Source organism: Harpia harpyja, chromosome 16 (genome assembly GCF_026419915.1).
Source record: "Harpia harpyja isolate bHarHar1 chromosome 16, bHarHar1 primary haplotype, whole genome shotgun sequence".
Lineage (NCBI taxonomy): Eukaryota > Metazoa > Chordata > Aves > Accipitriformes > Accipitridae > Harpia > Harpia harpyja.
In genome coordinates this window covers 33,789,772-33,813,757 of record NC_068955.1, presented here as the reverse complement: position 1 = coordinate 33,813,757, position 23,986 = coordinate 33,789,772, and the positions used below count along the sequence as shown (strand labels likewise).

The 23,986-nt window shown below is 43.8% G+C and overlaps 1 protein-coding gene across 2 annotated transcripts; it reads left to right on the top strand.

Moving 5' to 3' along the window:
• The first annotated feature begins 87 nt into the window (after positions 1-87).
• INCENP (inner centromere protein) lies at positions 88-18,289 on the top strand. 2 transcript variants are annotated; one of them, XM_052811550.1, is made up of 17 exons: positions 88-259; positions 359-472; positions 990-1,771; positions 3,763-3,814; positions 3,981-4,014; positions 6,321-6,399; positions 6,981-7,032; positions 7,355-7,472; positions 7,560-7,694; positions 10,044-10,153; positions 10,542-10,662; positions 11,436-11,558; positions 12,134-12,306; positions 12,603-12,693; positions 14,215-14,328; positions 15,507-15,666; positions 16,404-18,289. In XM_052811550.1, exons 1-17 carry the CDS (start codon positions 123-125, stop codon positions 16,616-16,618), a joined length of 2,610 nt encoding a protein of 869 aa, XP_052667510.1. In that variant the 5' UTR covers positions 88-122; the 3' UTR covers positions 16,619-18,289. The 2 variants fall into 2 exon arrangements, with proteins under 2 accessions (XP_052667510.1, XP_052667511.1); XM_052811551.1 differs by lacking the exon at positions 14,215-14,328 and having other exon boundaries at positions 89-259.
• Positions 18,290-23,986: the final 5,697 nt, after the last annotated feature.

Genomic DNA, 23,986 nt, shown 5'->3' with positions numbered 1-23,986 from the left:
GGGGTGGTGACGTCAGCGGGGCGGAAGGCGGGCGCTAGGTTTGAATTCCAGGCGGGCGGTGGGGCTGGGCCGGGGGCGTGCGCGCGCGCGGGCGGGCAGTTGGGGCAGGGGCGGCTGAGGCGATGATGGCGGCGGCGGGCCCGGCGCAGCTGCCGGCGGTATGCAACCGGCGGCTAGCGGAGTTCCTGCGGCAGGTGGACGAGACCGACCTGGTGTGGCTGAATGAGATCCGTGAGGAGGCGGCCAGGATGTTCAGCAGGTACCGACCCCCGCTGCTCCCACACCGGGCCGGTACCGGCCGCTCCCCGCGCTGACACCCCCTCCCCCCCCCCCTTCGCCTCTCTTCTTCCTCTCGCAGCCACTACAGCGACGAGCCGGAGCTGATGCCCAAGACGCCGTCGCAGAAGAACCGGCAGCGGAGGAAGCGCCTTTCCGCCCTGCAGGAGGAGAACCAGGAGCCGAGCAGGAAGAGGTAGGCCCGCCGGGGCCCTCCCGGGGTGGACGGCGGGGGGGGCCGGAGCCCGGACAGCGCCGTGTTGGGGAGAGGCCGGGCCGGCGGCTGGTGGAGTCGAGCGGTCCCCTCAGCGCCTGGAGGAAGGGAGGGAGCTGGCGGGAGGCTGAAAAGCCCGCTCCAGGAGGCCGCAGGGTGATTCCCCCCCCCGCGAAGCCTGTGCCCTGGCGTTCCCTCCTCCAGCCTGGTTAAAGGCCCAGCCCAGGGGGCCTCTTGAAAGGCACTGCTCTTCCTCACTCGGTTCCCTTTTATGTCTCTGTTTCCTTTCTTTCATTATCTCTTCCGCTCTAAAGCGATGATGTACACTTGCTACTGTCTGCGTGAGCCGCTTTGTGCAGCTCTCCGAGTGTTGAGCTCTTAGAGGGGCTCGTCCCACGTGTTTTAGCTTTGTCTGTTTGTGAGTTCTCGTTTGTGGGCAGAAGGGCTTCGGTCTATCCCCGAATCCAGTTCCAGTCTAACATGCTGTTCCTGTTGTTAGATTATCTAGAAGGAGGAATAGCAGTCTCAAGGTGGTACCCTCCATACGATACTCTCAAAGACTCCGGAATAAAGAAAACCTGGAACTAATCAGGGCTGAGGCCAAAGAAATCTGTCCACCTCAACGTGTGACAAGATCCCAGGCTGCAACATCTGCTAAAAGCTCCCAGGTCCTTCCTGAGACGCCTCCTGTCCAGCAAGTAGAAGGGAAGGTTCCCTTAGTAGAAGCTGATGTCAGTGATCACATTACCACTGAGCTACACGTCCAGAAGAGTGCATCTAAAGCAGCAGAGAAGCTCTCCACGACCTTTGTCTTGAGTTCAGATGATGGTTCTCCCAGAGAAAGCAGTGTTGCCAAATTGGTGCCTGTGCCCACAGCCTTTGAGCTGATGATCCCTCATACCCCCGAGGCAAACGATGCCGGAGAAAGCGAGGCTGTGTCCGAGCTGAAGACAGCAAAGGCAGCTGACACTACAGTTGTTTTAAGTGAAGGGCCTAGGCTGGAGGAGGTAGATGACTCTGCTGAGGTACAAGAGGGGTCTGATAAGGAGCCTTCCCAGCACATAAGGGATAGCCCAGGGACTCCGACAGGCTCCAGGCTGAGCCGTCGTTCAGTGCGCAGGAGTCTGATGGGTAAAACTTCCATGGCTCACAGAACCTCCTTGGCAGAGAAATACTCACTAGCCAGCAAGAGGGAAAGTATGATGCGGAAATCTATCGCCAGGGCAATGGTCAAGAGGAAGGCAGCTCAGAAGTCATCTGTGTCCTCCAGTCGCATGGATGGTAAGATTGGATGTCACCAGATGAGTTTGCTTTGCACCTTTCCTGCTCTTTTTGTTGATATACTGCTTTTTGCTGCTGAAGGAAAACAATGTTATGGAGCTAGTTCTTCACTTTGGGTGTAGCAGCTGATCCTCCTAGGCTAGACAAGCTGCAATTAAGTGTGGATGTTCTAACTGGCTTTCTAGAGACCTACGTGAGTAGAGAAACCCAGGTAACTGCTAGTTTGTGGCCTGTGAATTCAGCCTTGTAAATCATCTGGGAGAACAACCTTAATGTCTCTGAGTTTCGTGGTGTAGCTTGCAAAGCTAAGGAGGAAGCTGGCAAACAGGGTTTGTTTTTGCTGGTGGCTGCTTAAGAGGGGTATGGGCTCTCACAAAGGCCTGCATGTTTTCTGGGAAATGAGGTAGCTATCACAGATGCACTGCCCTAAGAAGAATCTGGCTGCTAGTTCTAGAACTCCTCTTTTGAGAAGGGAATTTTGAGGCTGAACTTTTTGTAAATTTATTAAAAGTCTTCTAAACTTTCACAGTTTGTAATAGAGTCGGGTTTCAGTGAAGGATAAACTGATTTAAATATTCTTCTGTGCTACTGGAATGCAAGCATTGGATTTGGTGCAGAACAGTGATGGATATAGCATCACTTTTTTTCAAGTTGAGGGAAAGAAGTGGCTAGTAAATGGTGGACTAGTAAAGGGCTCCTGAAATGCAGATGATGCAAGAGAACCTCTTCCACACAATTTGATGTTGAGGAGAGATTGGCTCTTTTGCACAGCATACTTTTTTGTTTGAAGGAGAACTAGTACAGCTGAAATAACATTACTGTAATGTGTTCATCTGCAGTGTTCTAGCTTTGTGGGATTTGTGCTGTATAAAACTGACTTTTCTTGAAGAGTTATCCTATTTTTGCTGTAGAAGGATATGTTTGGACAAGCACTGTAGTATTTTTTTCCGTACCAACTTAACTGTTCTAGTTGAATGTTTTTCCAGAACCAGAGCACTGCAGTACCCAGTAGAGGATTTCCTGTGCCGGTAACAGGGTAGTGTGGAGTGCTGTGTAAGTTTCTAAGTGCAGTGTTGAGAGCTCCCTCAGTAAAAAATGAAACTGTAGGGAAGTCTCCTCATCTGTAACTTTGAAGAGGCACTGAAGTAGCTTTATCTACTTAGTTTAAATGATCAGTCCGTATTGTCCGGATCTGGGTTACTTGGGAGGTTTAAGGAAGGCTTTATTTCTTCCCTCTACGCTACTTGACATGACTGTTTTTCTACCTAGTCAAAATTTCCAGGTATAAGGAGAGGAACTGAGATGTTTCAGGCAGCTCCAGTTGAGCTGGTGAATGTCCAAAAGCCCAAAGCATGTTAATTGACTGCAGAGTGTATCTGCTGTGTCTCTGATGCAGCAGATCTTGCACTGGATATGTGTACACAGCATGTGTGTTTGTGCTTTCCTCGATAACACCTGCGATGGAAGTACGGGAGCAGACTGCATGCTTCGCCTGTGCAAAGTCTGCCCTTGTGTACTCCACCCAGGCTGAAGCTGCATTGCTGCCTTAATTATTAACAGCAGTTCCCGGCTGTGATGGTACTTAAAAGCTAGCTACCATTCAGCCAGCTGGAATGCTTAGCAGGAAGCAGCACTGGGACTGTAAATAATGCTGGTTTTAAATACTGCTAATACTTGGATGTGGCCCTGCAAAATGAGTCTGAGCCCAAACATAGTCACTCTTAATGTAAGCTCATTGAATATCACTTAGAACTCATCTATAATTGAAAACATCTGTTTTCTTATATTAAATTGCAGGCAGCATTTTCTCTAGTGCTACTTAGGTATATTCAGCTGCCCTTACTTGTAGCGGCATGCATTTGAATTGTAGGCAGTAACCCAGGAGGCAGAGCAAATGCCTCTATAAGAGTCATGAGCGAACTTCGCTCCTACAAAGAGTCTTGGCCTGCACCTGTATGTTATAGCTCTGGCATTTTTTTCTTTTCCTGCAGTCTCCAGCTCTGGAGAGGTGCCAGAGGATGAAGAAACAGTTGTCAAAACTGGGTGAGACTACTTTAAGATCTTTCTTTATCCTTAATATCCTGCTTGGAGGACTTTTTTACAGTGACATTCTTGGTATAAAATGCACTGCTTACAGATAACAAGTGGCTTCCCAGTTTCCTTGATGTTATTAAACATGGCTGCCTTTTTTCTTTATTTTTTTTTCTAGGCCTCCTCCTGGACCTTGTACCCCCTCCAAGTTGGTAAGATTTGAGCAGAGATTTAAAAGCATTTCTGTTTGTATGGACTTGTAAGCAAAATGTGTTGAAAACACCTCTCATTTGTTATTGGGGAGTTAAGGAGCTCTGGCCACAGATCACTGGATTTGGTCAACGGGCTGCATAGCACTTGAATAGAGAAGGCATAGAGCACTTGGCTCGCATGCATGCATGAGCTTATACATAGCCTCCCTAGTTCTGATACCCAGACTAGAGAAATTCTAGATTGTCAAGTCTGTTTTAATCACAATGTTCCAAAATTGGCAAAACAAAACCCAGTAAAGTTTTCTTTGGAAAATAAGCACATGTGACCCAAGGCTTATTTTGGATGCAAGTAGAGGTATTCTGTCAGTATGGTGTTACAATCTCAGGTGCTTTCAAAGCCAAGGCCAGCTTTGACTACATTCTCTCTGTCATTTTGCATAAATAGATGTAAATGTAAATGATGGGTTGACGCGCACCAGCACTGAATACCGACCTTGGTATCACTGGCATTGAGTGAAGTCCTGCTTTCTGGCTCTTGCTTCTTAGCTTCTGGCTAGAGATCAGTTGTATGAAAATTCAATCCTGAATCTATACAGATAAATAACCTTCTTACAGTTCAGGGAAGTTTTTTCAGTTGGACGCAGTTTGTACACTATTACTATTTCTGTATTTTTAAAGCTTCTTTTGACCTTTTCGTTAGTCCTGCAGATTATTCAAAGCGTGTCAGTTTGTCTTAAGACAACCACAGAAATTTGTAAATATCATTAAGGTCAAAACATATCCCTCCACAATTCTCACTGCCCTCCTGAGAAAGAAATCCCAGGATTATGTCAGTGTTTTGTCCAGAATAATTTTCAATAAGCAAAGACTGAATTAATGGAGCAGAGTTCTGTGGCCTTAAGCACTTCTGTAAACAAGGACAGGTTTATACATGCTTTTATGGCTGTGCTTGTCACTAGATCTGCCAAAGTCCAAATAAACTCAGTTTTTCTAGTGCCTTTGGATTTTTAGCTGCCTGAGTCACAATTGTAGAAAAGCTTAAAGGGAAAATGGCAAGAAGAGGAAAAATTGACAGACTGCTTTGCAGATCTGTGAATAGAGGACTCTTATCTTTTGTTTCTGTACCCTGATGAATTTATAAATACAGTCTAGTTCATGTAGTGTATTTGATCTACCCTTGATCCTCATCTTTTATTTCTATACTGCTGCTGTTGGGAGTGGGACCTTGTAGCCTGTCCCATTCTTAGCCTATGTCACCAGGTTACCGCCCCCTTTCTTGCTTTCTGTTTGTATGTCTGTCTGTCTGTCTGTCTATCTGTCTTTCTATCTATCAGCAGTTTTCTTGGCAAACCAAACGTGGTTTGGTTTCTGCCAGAGACTTCCTTTGGGAGCTGTGAGCAGCATGAAAATGTGACTCAGCAACCTTCTCAAACCAGAAAACATCTTTGTCTATGGGAACATGTAAAGACAGTACCTGTATGCATGCTGTTACTTAAAGGTCAGATTCTTCTCAGGCCTGATCTCGAATGAATTAGATCTATGTCCTTCTGCTGCGCTACAAGATGCTTCCTATACCTAGCCTTAGGATAAGACCCTACAGAAGCATTTGGGGAGGATAAAGTTTCCATACTTCTTTTTTATTCTCTTCCCAACTCCTTTGTGTCTGCCAGCCTACATGCTGGCCAACATGGGTTTGGGGAGTGGAGTTAATGCTTGCATTGCTAGCAGAGTGCAGATCTCAAAAGCCATTGCCAGCTCTCTTGCAGGCATATAAAACCATTATCACAACAGAAGTAATTTTGTATCGGTCTAAGTGCAAAGGCGGCAAATAGCAATGCGTATCACATTCATAACAGAAACAGATAAATCAAGGCAATGAGCTGTTTGCTGTGTCTCTGTCCATTCATCACTGCTAAGTAAAATGAGTGCTGCCTGACTCTTGCCAAAAGTCCAGCAAGCATAAACAGATTTCCAACTTGAAATGCTTTTGTCCTTAATAGTTTATGAGTTCAGTTTAAGCAGTGCATCCCTTATTGCAGATACTTGTGTTCTGTTAACATCCCTGCTTCTAGTGATGACATGACATCAAGGAATTTACCAAGATGGTGTCCTGAGGTATTTTTCACAGCTGGAGGTTAGGACTTCACTCTGGGTACTGCCACCAATACTTTATACTATGTATATGGTTTTCCATTCTCTGGTAATATTGCAGAGAGTGTCCTTGTCAGAATGACATTATGATTTGAAACAGTAATTGGCTGTTTCTGTGTGAGAATCATGCTGAAACCCATTTGCTTTTCCTACAGAGTCCTCAAAGTCCACAAATGTCCCTTCGCTCTCGAACCATCAGCAGAAATGAACAGCCGCAGGAGACGAGCAACAACGGTAGCTTCCAGAGAATTTTTGTGGCAGAATTTTAAAAAGTTGTCACTTTGTTGGGAGGCTGACTGGGAGGTTTGAAAGATTGGCTAGTTAATTTGACAGCCCAGTTTGAAAAACTAACCTTTGACAAGCAAGGATTTGTTTGAAGAGATTAACAGTTAGGAAATTCTGTGCTGGAGTTATTTTCCACCCTGGGAAGCACATGGAAACAGATGTAATGAAGATGGAGGGATGCATGTTCTCCATGGGAGACCTAGCTGAACCCCGTTTCTGAAGCAAGCAGTTGCTCTGTATCTGTGCAGAACACAATAGCATTGCATTAGTGCAAACTGCATACCACAGATTACTTTAGACAGCTTTGCTTTATTTTGTATTTCTAGGTTTGAATGGCACTGTGCAGTTGCTTGCTGAAAGCAAGAAAGGTCCTGCTGTGCATAATTCATGGCAGGTTTTTTTGCTATTTAGTGAGCTGCTAAATCTGTTGTCTGCTTTCAAAGCTGGGTTGGAAGGGATTCTTTTTTCTGCTAGAATTAACTGTGTAACTGTTGGTTTTTTTTTGTTTTTTTTTTTTTTTTTTCTTCCAGAAAGCAACTTAAATAAGAATGGGGAGACCCAGGAACCACCCCAGAGTGCCAGGTATGTTTGTAGAATCATTCTGGTTGGAAGGTGCCTCTGGAGATCTGTAGTTCAGTTGAAAGCAGGTTTAATGCTGAACATTGTTAAATGGCTTCAGTGTTTCGTGACTGTGAAACTTTTGTGGTAAGTTTCCTCTGCCTCTATGAAAAGAGGATTTAATCTGTATCTTCTATCACATTAGAAATTTTTTATTTAATACCTACTTGTGTATACACAATGAAATATCTTTTAAGCTAGGATAGTTTTATGACCTTTTTTTAAACCTGACTTTGAGACAATCAGGAGGATTTGCCATGTGTGATGGACTGCATTTTTCTCACAGGAGAAAGCCAAGTTACAAAAGAGCTGTGGATGAACGCTATGACAATCAGCAAGCAGAAGATGGAGGGCTTTCTCCTCCAAGAAGAAAAACCCCATCCCCTACCTTTCCAGCCAGTAAAGTAAGATCCTTGTAACCCTGATGTACTTCACCAAGACCTGTTTCCTACTCACGCTCCTGACGATCGTTTTTGGCTTTGCTCTCATAGGTTGTACGTCCTTTCAAAACGTTTTTGCACACTGTGCAGAAGAACCAGCTCCTCATGACGCCAAGCTCTGTGGGGAGAAATGGAGTAATAAAATCTTTTATCAGGTACAACACTCCTCTTCAATCTAATCCCAAGGTAAGACGAGACTGTTTTAAGCTAGTACATGATGGTCTGATGAGCATCTAAGTTAAAGCACAGACATGAAAGAAACTTTTCAACCCATACAAAACTAAGAAGTAACTTTAAGCAGTCTGTTTACACTTATATAAACTAAATAAAATTGTGATTAGTCAGCTTCCTAAAGAAGCTGACTAATTAGTCTGACTGATTAGTCTTCCTAATTAGAACTTCCTAAAGAGTTCTAATTTGGACTCTAAGGTTTATTACTGTAGCATTCCCCTGTGGTATTAGCAAGTAACAGTCGGGAATGAAAACTGAGAAATGAAAATCATGGGGATTTTGAATACTGCAGTTGAGGTGTATATATAAACTGAAGTCTGCACATCCACAGTCTCCTTTCTAGGACTTCTTTCTAATGAGTGAGATCTGAGCAAATGCCTCTTAAATCCAAGCTTCTGGTGTTCTGAGTTTTTTCAGACCTTTGAAGCAGGAAGAAACATGAGACTGTCCTGAATAGGAGACTGCTGGGTCAGTGAGACAAGTATGCCAGTATCCAAATCTAATAGGCATCAATATCAGTGTAGTATAATTGTTGCAACCAGCAAAGACAAACAACGCACCTTTGCTGTTTGCAGGCAGATGCCTCTACCTATGCAATACCACAGCGAAGTTGACAGCATCACTGGGGAAGCACCTGTACCCAAACAGACTAGTGCTTTGGGTGGATGGGATTTGAGATCTGGTTCTAGATTTCCAAAGGGAGTTGGTTTTCCCTGTGTTCTGCTTACACAGGTCATAAATCATGATAATTTAATTATATGGGCTGGACTTGCAGTAGGAATACTACCTGCATCACTGATGGGCAGCCCTCACTCTTACCTGATCTGCATTTAGATTTGGTATTTAACTCGGAAGAGAAGTCAGTGTTCAAGGAAAAGCAGGTTTCAATCAGTGTGCTGTAGTTCCTATTCCAGAACAGCTCTCTGACAGCATCAGGCAAGTACAAGGGTGTAGCTTCACAGATGCACTTGGGGACATGCTAGAAGCTGGCATGCTGAGCATAGATCGCTCGTACTTCTAATACCCAACAACTTGCCTGCAAAATAAGGTTAGTTCTAGGGCTTGTTTTCACTTGTAGGAGAGTTGGGGACAGAGAGGAGGGCATACTGCAGAAACTGGTTTTACTGCATGTTGCTTCTATCTGGCAACTTAGTATCAGAACTTCTTTGTATTGCTTAAAGCTGTCATGGTTGCTGCTGTACTCCAGCAGATAAGAGAAGTCTATCATGAGGAAGTAGTGAAGGATTCGAGCTTCAATCTCACTGGTGTTCCTGTTGATGTTAGTGTCTGTATTGGCAAAGGAGCTAATATGATGAGAAAAGAGTCTTCTGACTAGTGCATCCTTTGTTGCTGTCAGTTCATCGAATGTTACATTTTAGGTTTTATTTTAGTGTGGGCAACCTCCTCTCAGGATTTTTATTGTGTGGGGGCTAAATGTAACTAAATAGCACTGGAGCAATAAGATATAATTGTTAGTTTCAAATTAGCCAGTTTAGATACTAATAACACCAATCATTTACAACATGGAGCCCAGCATAAGGTAATCGCTTGAATAGTTCACCATGCTTATCAGTGGGTTTGTACTAAAACCAGGCAGGCCTGTCATAATTAGGCATCTGCAGTATCAAATCTGGCATTAATTTATCTTAATCTGTTTGCTCTGACTGTAGTGATGGCTGGATCTTGCTTTTCTAATTGGCAGTACACTTAGGCTGAGTTAGCTGGACTGTTTGGAAAAAATGGGACAAATGTCCTGCATTTCTGCCTGAATGACATATGGGGCTGACTGTGTGCTTGAAACAAGCTGTAAGCACTCTGTCTAAATGGTGGTGGTTTACCATGAGATGAAGCTTTGTGGGAAGCAAAGATGCCAGTGGGAGCTCTGAGTTAAGTATGCAAGGTGTTTCCTAGAGCACCATCTGTCCCCTACGCTCGCTGCAGGATGTCAGTATCGTTGCCAAGCATTAGCACTGCTTTTTTGGTTCTTTTTACCAACATAAATCACAGTGCTGTCTGTCTGCAATCTCTGCGGAAGCTGCCTGGACTTCAGGAGCTGATGCTTCTGTTTCAGCTGCCTAGCTTCTCTCGCTCTCTAAGATTAATACCACTGCCTTGTTTTCTATCGCATCTGTTCCCAAACATCCATGACCACATCACAGGCTACCTGAGCTCTGTTTCAGGCTTGTTACCATCCTTTGGTTCTGGCTGCAGTTCCTTGGTGTTACCTCCGGGCCCTTAACCTGAGCAAGTTGAGGTAGAAGGAAGCCCTGGCAGGTAGGTGTAATCACATTTCAATCCACCTAGGAAAAGGAGAGACAGAAGCTAGAGACTCTGAGAAAAAAGCAAGAAGCTGAGCAGCTGAGAAAACAAAAACTGGAGGAAGAAAAGAAACGGCGACTAGAAGAGGCAAGGCTGTGAGTATATGCTTTCTCCCTTGTCTGGACTGCTCTCTCTGCACCTGTAGGTCCCTATATCTAGGTCTTTTATCTTGCAGTGTTCTTACCTGCAGCAAAAATTCTTGTTGGCCTGCTCTCATGCTGCAAAGACAGTATTTGTTCTCATAGTATCTGTCTGGAATGCTAATAAAAAGTTAACTATCCTAGCTGACTGCTTCTTCAGCTTTTTGTCTTAAGTCCTCTGCCTCAGGTGGATCTTAAAAATATTGCTAATGTTTAAATGAATGGTGTATTTCGTTCATTGAATTTCATGCTGCCCAAGAGCTGTGTCTGTTGGCCTTGTATTTGAGTTGTAAAGAACTCATCTAGCTGGACTACAATGATGAAGTTGGGCTGTGTCCTATAGGAAGCGCGAGGAGCGCCTGCGCAAAGTGTTGCAAGCTCGGGAACGGGCAGAGCAAATAGAGGAAGAGAGGAAAAGGCGCATTGAGCAGAAGATAGCTCTGTTTGATGAGAAGACTGAGAAGGTAAGGCCTAATATACCTATAGAGTTTATTTGGGAGAATAAAGTCTGTTGAGGTAGATGGTGCCACATGACCGTGCCTTCCAGAAAGAGAGGAACTGAGGCTGTTGAAATCTAGAGAATGAACTGGAGAATGGTTGAATGAAGATCTTTCCAGAAACTTGGTGATTCTGAGTGACTGCCTTTCTGTGGTTACAGCAAATGGCAGATGAAAACCCTTATTTTCCAGAATTATGAATCTAAATGGGCTTTAGCAAGGCTCTGTTAGACAAATGGGAGAAGAACTTCAAGTAGATAAAGCCAGCCTAATGGCCCTGAGGCTTTATCTACTTGAAGTTGTTCTCCCATCTGACTAATAGATGAAAAGGTGAAAATAAACATACTCCCTCCAGACCCTTTCTTGTATATGAGATTTTCAGACAATTTGCACATGGGACCATAGCAGTAATTTCTCTGCTTTAATTATCTCCATCTGCTTTTCTTATTTCATGGTTCTGAGAACATATTCTGATGGTTTTTTGTGGTATTAGGTGTATAAATACGAGAATAGGATCAGCTCTTCCTATGGAGATGTAAAAGAAGGTCATTTCCCTAAATACTACCTTTTTAAAAAAAAGCACAGATCCCATTGGCTCGTGGTGGCAAAAAAGGAAGCTTTTGCTTTGTGAGAGGGTGGGAGCTCTGCATCTTTGAGACTTGCTGCTATGGTATTTCACATGCACAGAGAACTGTCCTGTCTGAGATTTAGGTATTCAGCTAGCTACATGTGTGTCTTAGGTGCGGGAAGAAAGGTTGGCAGAAGAGAAGATGAAAAAGAAAGCAGCTGCCAAGAAAATGGAAGAAGCAGAGGCCCGGCGCAGGCATGATGAAGAGGCCAGAAAACAAAAAGCACTGCAGCAGGTCTGTGCTGGAGCCCATCCTGTCATCCTGCATGCAATTAGAATGGCCACAGTCTGCCACAGTCTTTGTAAGCAAGGAATCCAGCGGGAGTACTAACACAAAACAACTGAGTGAAATTAGTGTAGTGGAGAGACTTTGTCCTTAAAGCTCTCTGCAGTGTTGTGCTCTCTGCAGTGTTGTGCTTCCTGCTTCCTCTTGCAATATGCTGTAAGCTGTTAGTGGTGATTGTGACCCACATTTCTTCTGCAGTTCTGGACAGATTCTTACTAAAGACCTTAATTTGTGGATTGGCAAGTATTAAAATCTTTCAGTCAAACCTGTCTCTCAGAGATCCAAAGCATGGTGGCCATTAGGCCCTTTGGGGTACATTGTGGGCAGGGGAAGGCCAGCATTGAAATAGCTGGAGAGATGATGCACCTACCTTGAAAGCACTGGGACTTAAGCCCTGAGTTGCTTCCCTGCTGCGTACCGATAGGTGCTGGAGACTTGAGTCAAATAAGGTGTTCCTGCTCCTTTATTCTGGAGCTTGTTCCTCTACAACGTAAGGTGTGTAATTGCCTTGTTGGGCTTACCAGGAGGAGGAGGAACGTCGGCACAAAGAGCTAATGCAGAAGAGGAAGGAAGAGGAGCAGGAACGTGCCAGGAAGATTGCTGAACAGAGACAGGCAGAACAGGAGAGAGAGAAACAACTGGCTGCAGAGAGAGAGCTGGAGAAGAAGAAGGAACAGGAGAGGATCCAGGCAGAAAAGTAAGACAATATCCATTTATGTACTAAATTCCGTGCTGGGACTTTGAAAAGAAGCAGTAACTGAGGGCACTATTGAAACGCCCAAGCAGTGAAGAGCTACTTTGTGCTGTTGGTGCAACTCTGGACCATTATGTGTACTGAGATGCCAAGAAGAAATTCTGGGCTCAATAACATAGGAAGTATGGTGGGATGTGCCCTGAAAAGCTGTGAGAAAAAGAGGGGTTTGCAGCAGGCACTGGATGGGAGGGTACCCCTGCATAGTTTTGAGAGTAATGGTCTGTTGCTTTGGTTCTCAGGCTACATGAACAGCAGGAGAAAGCTGCTCGCCTGCAGAAGGAATTGTTGTCTGCTAAAGAACAGCTCCACAAAGAGACGGAAAAGAAAGAAGTAAGTACTCACTACTTGTAGATGAGTAGAGCCATGTGGATCTGACTTCAGTAGCCGTTACTCTTAGGAGCAGCTGAGCTGTGAAGCCATCAAGAACCCTGATGACTGAGTTGTTGCACTTCTGAACTTGAGCCAACCAAAGGTGCTTTTACCCAGAGTCTGTTCTCTGTCCATTTCAGAAGGTACGCTTGCTCTCTTTAGATGGGAGCAGTGCAAGAAGAAAGAACAGAAAACACACATGTTGAATTGAAGCGAGGTTTTCAGCTTTTCCCCCTTTCTGTGCCCAGGTGTATCCGCACCTCTCTTGATATCAATAATTTATTCCAGACTTTTCAGAATAACATCTTAATTTTACATTTGTGCCACCTTCAACAGAACCACAAGTACAGACTTGTAGGTTTTTTCTGCAACAGTCATGCAGCATAGATAAACTAAGCAGGTGTTTTTGCTTGTGGTGTTGAAGAGGGAACTTTTGATGCCTTGGCAGTTCATGCTATTTGAATAAAGCAATTGCAGCTGGATAGGCTCAGGTTTTTGCTTAACTTGCAGCATACATTTTCACCAGAGCAGAGGTAAAGCCCACAGGTGTTGTTCAGGTAGCTTTTGGAATGTCCCTTCTGAAGTATTTGCACAGAGTAATTGCTGGGAATTGGTAGCAAACCTTTTGCTATTGGGACTGTTGCTTTTTGGTTTATATAAGATCTGGGAGAACTTGCGCTTTCAAGATGATTTGTGAGAAAGAACAGAAGGTTGGAATAGTTGGTTGGAAATTTTCCAACATTTGCCTGAAATTATTGTCACTCCACTTAGCAGAGCTGTGGTATTAGCACACTGACAGCAGTTGTCCAGCTGCCTTCAGGGAGCTGAATTCCTTGGTGGGGATCCCTCCATGCCCAGCAAGCCCCTCGCTCTCATTTAGCTTTGTGAAGTTGACAGGCAGCTGGTGGTAGACCTCAGTACAACTTGTCCTGCCGTTAAGACTGGGTGGGATTTATTTCACTTGATTTTAGATGTCTACGGTTTTGAGTTAGCAGCCTCTTGGTTTCCTTTAGATTCAGTAGGAAAAACTAAGCATTCATAGGGTGAGATTCTTTTGACCTGTTTGGGATGGTTACTGTACAATAGGATGACTTGGTCTATAAAAATACTGTTTATTAGTCTAAGAAGAGGCTAAGATCAGTAGCATAGACTTTTCCATCTGCAGATGGTCAGCTGGATTCTGATGTCTATATCCTGAAGATAAAGTCAGTAGCAAGTTTTTCAAAGCCTGAGGTCATTGCATTATCAGAGGACAGGAACTAATGCTCTTAAATGGGAAGGTCAGTTTGTGCCACTTCATGAGGAAAGCTAACTGTTGCATTGCATTTGTTCAAAGTGCTCCTTAGCATCACAAGCAACCAAGACTTGCAATTAGGTGCTTAGATTTTTTTTTTTTTTTTTGCATATAAAAAAAATGGATCCCTGGGTTAACAGCATAGCTTAGTTCATAAGATTAATTAATTTGTGGCGTTGGCTTGCCAGCAGGAGGAGCAGAGACTAGCAGAGACGAAGAGTCAGGAGCAAGAACAGAAGAAACTACCAGAGGAACAAAAGGCTAAAGATATAGCCCAAACACAGCACCTAGGAAACAAAGAGGTAATTCTGCTCTCTCTGGTGAAATTTCTTTAAGGGATGACATCAGAGAACTTTGATTCCAGCATTGACATGCTGTTACAATGGGCAGTTTTACCCTCTGCTTTTTATATTCCCTTTCAGTAATGAAGGGATTCTGTAAACGTTTTTCCTGGTTATCTGAGGTTGACTCCTGGTGGCCTTGAGTATGTAAATAACTTTTGGGGAGTCAAAAGGAGGGAAGAGAAGCAGCAAGTATTTGCTAGGGTTTTCTTGTTGTCAGGATAAGGCAGTAGCTGTTACAGTTACCTTGCCTTTTTAAGCTCCTCTTTAAATACTGGATGAACCTCACGGGCGGAAGAGATGCTGCAATAGTGTTATTTAAGTTCAAAGCTGGAAACAGCCACAGGATGGCAGCAGAGTCTGTGCAAGAGTATTGCATTTGGGCCTCACTGCTGATGGAACTTGAGAAAAACCTGCAGGTGAATGTACAGGTCTTGAACATTGAAAACAAATATATGGATCTTTATCTCCTTGCAAAGCTATATATTTTAATCTTTAAGTGCAAAACTAGTGAAATATGAGTTAATGTTAATGGACACAAAGCCATGAAGGCAGCGTCTTATGAGGAAGAAAAACTTTCCAACTCTCTAGATATATTTCATGGTTGGTGAAATTTGCAGTTTTAGATTTTTCTTCATCACTTGCATTTCTCTGTCATGCTGTTCCCATAAAAATTGTAATACAGTTTGTCCTGAGCTGTGTATATTCTCTACGTGGTAATAATCAGTTTAATATTATTAAGCCCAGAAGTTTGGTTGCAGACTATTTAAAGTACATTACTCAGCTCCAGCTTTGAGGATGTAACAACTCCATTCAAGCCTTGCTTGAATCGAATGGAACTGCTGTATGTATATTAGATGCATCTATTGCTGGCTTGTTCATGTCATACATATCCAGTTAGTTAAGCAGCCTAATTAAACAGGAGAAGGCAATGCAAAGTCATAATTGGCTCAAAACTTTGGAACTCGGGTCAAGTTCTTGGATCAAAACTTTAGAACTGCCAAACTTCAGGTTTTGCAATTATGCAATAAAGCAAAGATGGAATATTGAGGTACGCTAGTCGACAAGCATCTTGCTGCAGCTCGGAAGCGTAGCAGTGCTATTGCATCTAGTGCCTGTGGAATATATTTGTCTTCTAGAATTCACCTGCCTGCAATTCATACCAGATGACTCCACAGGCCCAGAAAGATCCAAAGGCCCCCACGGTAAATCCAAACAACTATGGAATGGATCTGAATAGCGATGACTCTACTGATGACGAAAGCCAGCCTCGCAAGCCCATCCCTGCCTGGGCCACTGGTATGTGTTAGCAGGAAGATATCTGTGCTGAGATCCCCTGACAAACCCTACTACAGCTTTGCTCCAATGGATAGTAAGACCTGGTGTAAAATTTTTGCCCAGTTCCTCCTACTTGCACACTGTAGTTAAAAGTACTAATCTCCAGCAGCGTGGCTGGAGTGCTGAGTTAAGGGCTCCTCTACCACTTGGGGATCTTCTTGCAACAATGTTGGGGAAAAAATACTCTGTTAAACTGCCTTAACAGAGCTTCTAGTGTCATTTTGCCAATGTGAAAGGAATAATTATGAATTAGTGCTGTGGCCTTGAGCCTGCTTGACATTGATTTGGCTTTAAAAAGCAAAGTAATGCCAGATGTCATGGACGAGGTTTCAGACTGGCTGTTCTGGTTCTGAAATACTCATTTCCATGATTTCATATTCCACCTACCCCAGGGGAGCTAAGACATTGTGGAGAAACTAATGGTATCTGCAGGAAGAAAAGCTGAGAAACCTTGCCTCTTGCAAACTTATTCTAGTTCCCGGACAGAATTCAGCACATGCGATATTTGCCCTCCAAGTGAACTGTGGTGAATCTTTAGGCTTAAACAGGGTGCTTTAAAACATCAAATACTGCAGGATTTCTCCCATTTGTGATCTCTGATTAGAGACGAGGAGAGCAGGGACACATTGCATACAAGCAGCCTGCACAGCAATTTCAATTAAAAAAATTAATGAAAATTTAATCTTTTGTTTCTCTAGGGAATCAGCTTAGCCAAGCTGTAATCCGCCAGTACTACAACCCTCCCAATGTTGATGCACTCTTTGGGGTGATTGCAAGCCCCAAGCTGGAGGACATCTTTTACAAAAGCAAACCACGCTACTTCAAGCGCACAAGCTCTGCTGTGTGGAGTTCCCCACCATTTCCAGGTGCCAAATCGGTTCTAGGTCTGCCATACAGCCTAAAAAAGTACTGACGTGGGCAGTGGCTGTTTCTTGTGGACCAGTGCGTATGCATTTCTTTCTCTCTAGGTGAGAAAAGAGTTACTGTTCAGTATCTGTAAATCTTTAGGTATTAGCATTGAATAAATGTCAGCTCTTACTGGGCCTCTTGCATTTTCAGTTTTTGGGGCTTATTTTCTCACTGTTAGGCAAAACAGCAAGCTTTTGGGAGATACCGCCTTGGAAAGATGCATCTCCTTTTTACGCTTAGCTTTACGCTGGCAAAGATTTAGACCTTTAGGTCATGAGAGTGCATCACCTAAAGCTGTGTGATCCTGTCCTGTTCAGCCAAGGAGGCCTGGTAGTAGCTGCCAGCAGTAGACAAAAGTTGTATGTCTGTACTGTCCCTGCCCACCTCATGGCTGAAGCCAGAGTACTTGTACAGCTAAGGACCACTGCACGCATCTTGGGTAAAATCCAAATATGCACTACTGATGTTCTGCAGAAGCAAGGTGTTAGCAGCTGTGGTCTTCATCATCTCCTGCAAATTGCAAAATGATTTCATTGTTTCATTTTTCAGCAGTACACTTTATGCCAACACCAAGTGCAATTATGTGCATAAGCTAGATTGATGCCAATGTTACTACAGCTCGGGCTGAAATACCCAGAGGATTTTATTGCCCTTCCTTCAGATGTTGAAGAGAGATGTGACCCTCAGTGTAATCATGTCTCCAGGAATACCCAGAGTAGTGTAAGCAGGCTTTGTTGATCTAGGCTTTGTTGTTCTAGGCTTTGTTAAGAGAAATTGTACAAAGGTTCTGATAGAATTTTGTTTCTCTAATTTAAATTCCATGTCTGTGGCATAGATTGGATTGAAAGAATGAGTTTAACCTATCTTTCTCTTTTCTCCCCTTGGGTCTTTCATTTGTTCAGCATCGGTTTTATTTCTAGGCCTGTTTTGCACTTCATGTTCAATCAGACAGTGTCAAATGGACTGTTATCAAGACAATTTCCTCCTAACAGCAAAATATCAGCTCAGAATTTCAGTTCCAAGAGCACTTGGTGTTTTAGTCATTCTTTCTACACCTAACTTGCAAATGGCACAGGCACTTGTGTTTTCTCTGCAACAAGCTCCTGTACAGAGTAGAGGTCTCAGTAGAACAGTGCTTACTGGAAGATTTTAAGGGAAACAGTTACCTTAGTTTCTGTAGGTTGTTGTGGAACTCTGTCTTCTGCAAATTAGGCAACCTATATTGTTCTTACCTCAGATTCATCTTTTTCTTGTGGCTTGATTTGTTTTAAAGATGGGTGAGCATTCATGGCTGCAATTTCAGTAAGCAAAAGGCTGAAGAACACTGTTTCTCCTTAGATACAACTCAGTCCTTTAAACAAAACATTGTACGGAGATTATACAATGTGTAAGGAGACTTCTACCTTGTGCATATAATTAATGAACTGTTTGCAAGCAAATGTCTTTAAAATGATGTGGGGTTTTATATTTAAATACATCAACTGCTAGATGCTACGCTATTGATCAGTGTTTATATCTGTGAGATGATTGTACTTTGATAGAAGCGAGTAGATTGAATTTTGTATCTTAGAATGAACATAACCTTTTTGTAAGAAAGCTTGCTGAAATGGTGAAATCTTTAAAGTTGAATGCTGTTTGAATGTCTGACAGTTTGATAAAAGTGAGTTAAATCATCTCCTCTGGGCTTCTCTTCTGGACTCATTATAGCTTTTTATTAGAAAAATCTACAGTATTTTGGAATCTGTCCTTTTGGGTTGCTTTTTGCACTGTTTCCTTAAGATAGGAATGTTCTGTCTAGGAAGAACTTCATAATTCCTGCTACAGCGGAAAATATTTGTCCTTTGGTAACCCTGCAGAATTTGCTGACTAGTTTTACTTTCTTCTTTTGTTTCTGAGGGTCAGTTTGGCATGATGATATATTCCCAGGAATCTTTGCTAAGGAATACATGACTTGAATTCATCTTGAACTAACCTACATCCCTGTAATTCACTACTTATATAACTTCAGGAAATTTTCAGAATTGCTACCACCAGCTGGAGCAAGAACTTCACTCACAGTATACAACTGGAGCTCTGGTATTTAAAAACACACAAACAAAAAACCACAAGTAGAAATTCCAGGAAATTACAACCTCAAGACTTTAAGAAAGAGATTTTCACTCTTGATTTCAGGTATTTATCTTAATTTTTATTCCTGCCCAGGCAGCCTTTCCTAAGCTCTAAGTGCATGTGCTTTCTGGTACAGCCTGACTAGGTTTGTGCCTGACCCTGAGCTGGGCCTCCCTGGAGATACTGCTCTAGATGACTGTCCTGCCTGTGGGCTGAATTTCAGTAAGTATTGCACAGGCAGATTTTAGAAGCTGCTCCTGAGTGAAGACAGTCTTAATCATAAAACCCCAGTTATTTTGCTGTTCTCCAAGACAGATTCCTGGCTGCATGCTGAGATTATTCTGCCCCTGCCCCTGGCTCTGAATCAGCTGTATTCTGTTGCCTGTTCTGACTTACAGAAAAGTTTGATAAAAGCATAGGTGACAGAATGGCAAGATCCACCTAACCTGTCACTGCAGCTAGTGCCCAGCAGATACCTAGAAAAATATAATGGGGCAAGCATAAAGCAGTATTTCCTGAGTGAGTAAACTTGGCCATCAGTTAGTTGAGGTCTCAAACCTAAAACTGCTCCAAGAAAGAACAAGTAAAAGCAAAGATGTTTCTTGATGAGAATATTAAAGACCACATTGTGCCTGGCTTTGGCTTGATGAACAAAACACTCTCCTGTACCTGAGGCTTTCCAGACACCACATGTGCAGATGACCTCCATTCTCACAGGTACCTGTGGGCAGGGAACTAGCAGTAATGTGGCTGTGGTGCCTTTTCCAGCATGCTGGTTATCAGAGTATGGACTGGGAAGACAGCAGTTCTGCAGGTCTGTACAAATCCAGGGCCTCCAAGGACATACTGAGTGGGTGCCAATACATCAGTCTGGCTGTAACAACCTGACCAGCTTCCTAGTCCACGTGGCTTTAGGACACTGATCTACAGATCTGGGAAGCAACAGCCCTCATTGAACAGCCTTGTCTGAACAGCTGTTGACAAAAAGCACTCTCTGGTTAGCCCCGGGGGCCTACAGGGCAGGGAGGTCACATCTGCAGAGAAGACTGCACAGAAAGTGTAGTACAGGCAGGGTGACTGGTACCCCCCTTCACAGAACTGGGGAACAGGCTCAGGGTTTTATGACAATCTGTCCTCACCATAGACCTCCTAGGGTCTAAGGAATGTAAGTGCCCTTGGGATATTAGAATCTTTTCCAGTACCTACCAGTTTATTGCAAGTTACTGAGAAGTCTAAAAAAAAAAAAAAAAAAAAAAAAGGTGGTGGTGGTGGTAGGCTGGTTAATATTGTCTTTTTAATGATGATGAGTGTTAGATACCTTGTGAAAAAGAAATACTGGGAATTCAAACAGCCAAACAAAAGGTTGAGAGGGCAGATTCTTGGCCAAGAGAAAAGCTATTTCCAGTCTTCAAGGACCACTTAAGCTTCATAACAATGGTAAATCTATAACTGTGACTTTTGCCATCAGGTATTATTTGCAATGATGAGACAGATTCTGGCCTCAAGAAGGCCTCAAAGCAAATGCTCGTAGTATTACTTCTGAGCCATTTAACTCTTATTTTATACCACTGATCTCAACAAAATTACCTAAGATTTTTGCTTCTGTGAGATGCTTCAGACTCATCCTTGAAGGTAAGCAGAGTGGGATGATGTCTTGCAAACTTCAGCAGGTATGTAGAAAAAGCAGCTAGCCCCTCTGAGCTAAGCTGTCATGGTTCAGCTTTGTTTAGAACAATTAAAAAAAAAAAAAAAAAAAAAGACAGGGATTTTTCTTACCAGGTCTTCTCAGTAGTACGTGATCAGGACTAGGAACATGAACTAGGGCCTCTCAACACATCCCTCGGGATCACTGACATTTCAAAGCATTTCCTTCAGGTTTGTTTTCAGGTGGGATCCCAATCTTCTCTGGGTTCAGGGGTGCTGAAAATCTAGCAAGAAAAGCTGATTTCAAGTAAATAGAACTATTAAAAATCACGTTTAAGCATGTATGAGAGCTTGGCATCCCAGACAAAGCCTTGCTGAGGTTCGGTTCCCATTGCCTCTGCCCATTTACACTTACAACTTACTCTGGCATTCCCTTTCCTATATTAAACATCTGAGTATCCTTTATTCTTTGAATTAAATCTAGCATATGTGGCTGTTCTGCAGCTGGAGCACAGCAACTGTGTTCTTTGTGGCTAATGCCTTTCTTGGAGGATATAGCTGTGTCCAAGGAGAACAACCCTGTCCAAGGTAGCCTGCTGCTTGCTCAGCACTAAACCATGAGCTGGCAGCCAAAAAAACATGAAAAGATTGCAGTTGTGATTGGAAACAGGCTCAGAGGAGGAAGTTTTGAAGAAAATGGAGCCATGTTGGAAGCTGTTCCGGTGTAAAACTGAGCTGAAGCACACAGACCTTGGGAAGAGAGAGCATTGCTGCAGGCCTGGTTCAGGGGCTGCACCCCTCAGGGGGGCTGGCAGAGATTTGGGGAGAGGGCTCTCCACAAAGACCTGAATGCGGGTTTGTCATCTCCCCCCATTGAAATGACAGTGGGAAGAAACTGCATGCCCCGGTGAAATCAGCTTCTCTGATTTCTATTTGTAACTTTCCGTTTCCCAGTGCCAAGAGTACTTTCTCTACCTCACCTGCTACTGCCTTTGAGTCCAGGTGGCTGCCTGTCCTCCAAGGCGCTTGTTTGCACTGCACAAAACACTGACTCCTGGAACAACAAACAAATGAACAATCCCCCTGTGGCAGGTCAAGCCAAATTCTGCTGCTTCTTGCTGTGAGAACACTGTGTTTATTAAGCCTTTTTCTGTGCACCTTTAGCCCAAAATGCTCACAAGTAAGGTGGTTGTAGGTCTTTGCTTACGTCCTGTAGGAAGGTTAAGCTATGTGTTCTCATGAAGGGATGTGGCTTCAGTTACCTTCTAGATGCAGCCTCAAACCCACAGCTAATGTTCTCTCTACCTGTAGCCCTGCCTTGTATCCAGGACTAGTGTTTCGCAGCCTATGAGCTGTGGATGGTGAGTAGCTTGCAGGATACCAGAAAACAGCATGCAAAATGGTTGCAAAAGAGTAAAAGTTGCATACACCTGGAAACAAAATAAGAAATAAAAGGAAAACGAAATTAAGTTTAGCCTAATGTTTGTTTGGTACAAAGTGAGATCCACATAGGCAACACTGCCAGAAATACTCCTTGGGGCTGGGGGAGAAGGAGTAGTATGTGCATGTACGTTTTCCCTTCCCAGATAGGTGGTTCTGGAACCACAGAGCATGTGGAAATAAGTGCATGAGGCTTGGGACTGCTCTGACCGGCCTCACCGTCATGAAAATGAACTGCTTACCTGGCTAAGTTTGGAGCTGTGCCCCTCTCCTGACCTCTTCAATGCCGTCACTGAAACACAACAGCTTTATTTACAGGGTCCCTTCCACAAAGTAGAAGCAGGAAGGATTCCTAGAAATGAAAATAAATGCCCTAGAGATGTGTTGACAGAGGGTCTCACACTGCATTTTCTCCAACCCATGCTGCTGGATCAGCCCTGAGGTGCGAGATCACTGCAGAAATCAGGACTTGGCCCAACCACCTGACACAAACTCTCCCACTAGTCTTTGCCCTAGCACCCTAAAGACAAAAAAGGAAAACCCACAAAGAGTAGCTGCAGAAGTCACTGCACAAGCAAATTCACTTCTGTACTGATCTGCTGTAAGACAAGCTAACAGTTAGATCTTTCCAATGTTTGGATTATAAATGAGAATTAAGCCGTTAAGATTTTTATCTGCTGCTTTCTAGATTATCCAACCTGCACCAGCCAAGAGACACAACCCAACAAAGTATCATTCATCACCTACTTTCATGAACGACAGTGTTTTCAACAGCAAATTTGTTAAAACTTACCTGTGTCTTAACACTAGGAACATGTGAAAATAACTCTCGGTTGCATCCAGCCGTAATCCTTTCATGCTGCCCCCTCTTTCTACCAGACACAGAAGGAGAGCCATTACTAAACTCTCCAAGTCACCCCTGATTCAGAAATGAGATCTGGCTTCTCTGTGGGCAGGCTCTTGCATGCGCAGCATCGACACCACCTGCAAATGGATGTAGTGGAGTTGGAATGACCGGCACAATGGCTTTGCAAGTAGGGAAGGGAAACGGATAGATGGCGGAGAAGCTGGCAGGTGGATGTGAAGGTATCACATGTATCCCAAGAGATCCATACCTACATCCTTACTAAATCTCAAGACTTATTCATGGTGGAAAGACTAAAACCAAGGCTACAGCAATGTCAAAACAGCACAAGGTGCTGCTCATGATTTATAGCCCTGCCAAGCCTTTCTCTTCGCTGTCATCATCCCCTTCTCCCTTGTACAGGGAGCAGCAGAGCCTGCGTGTCCCAGACAGGATACTGCTCCCTGGGGAATGTGGCATTGGCCTGGAGTGGCACTGGACAGACTTCAGCAGTGGCCGAGAAGCAAGTAGGTGGTATGGCTGCAATGTTACTCAGGCAAGAAAACCCCGCTGTCTTTAAAAGGGCTTTGCTGGGTCAGAGGAAAGGCTGTATGATGAAACAGATGCTAAATCCTATCATTTTCACATCCTCCCCTTCTCATGGTCCCCGATCTGTCACCTCCTCTGTGCACACAGGGAGAGACACCAGCTTTCCCTGAGCTGGCACGCTACGGGACATGCTCCAAAGTACACGGGGGTCTTTCCAGTAAAGTTTGGACCCACACTTTATCTTTTGATTGTTCAGGGATTAGCCTGAAAATATTATTATCAATTAAAATGGATTCTAGTGACCTGATTGCTGACTATTGCCAGCAGTAGGAAAACAAGAAAAACACACTTTTAGACAAATCCCCAAATGACATTAAGTAGCTTACAATGAAAACCCAGATTAGCAGTCCTTGCCAAGGGATACATATTTCCAAATACTGTTTCTTGCCTCCAAGGCCATCATGGGTCTTTTCAGGGACTCTAGAAGCTTGTTTTCATCCAAATACATCTTTTAGGGGGAGTTTTCTTCTTTTTGGGGGCTAATGGGGAATAGGACAGCTGATTTTTTGCAGTCCCCCCTTTTGAGAGCACAGAGCCCTTCAGGAACAGAAGCACTCAGCACTTACACACCTGGCACAGGAATAGTTCATGGAATCACAGACTGGTTGAGGTGGGAAGGGACCTCCGGAGGTTGGCTGGCCCAACCCTCCCTGCTCAAGCAGGGCCACCTAGAACCGTTTGCCCAGGACCACAGCCAGGCAGCTTCTGAATATGTCCAAGGAAGGA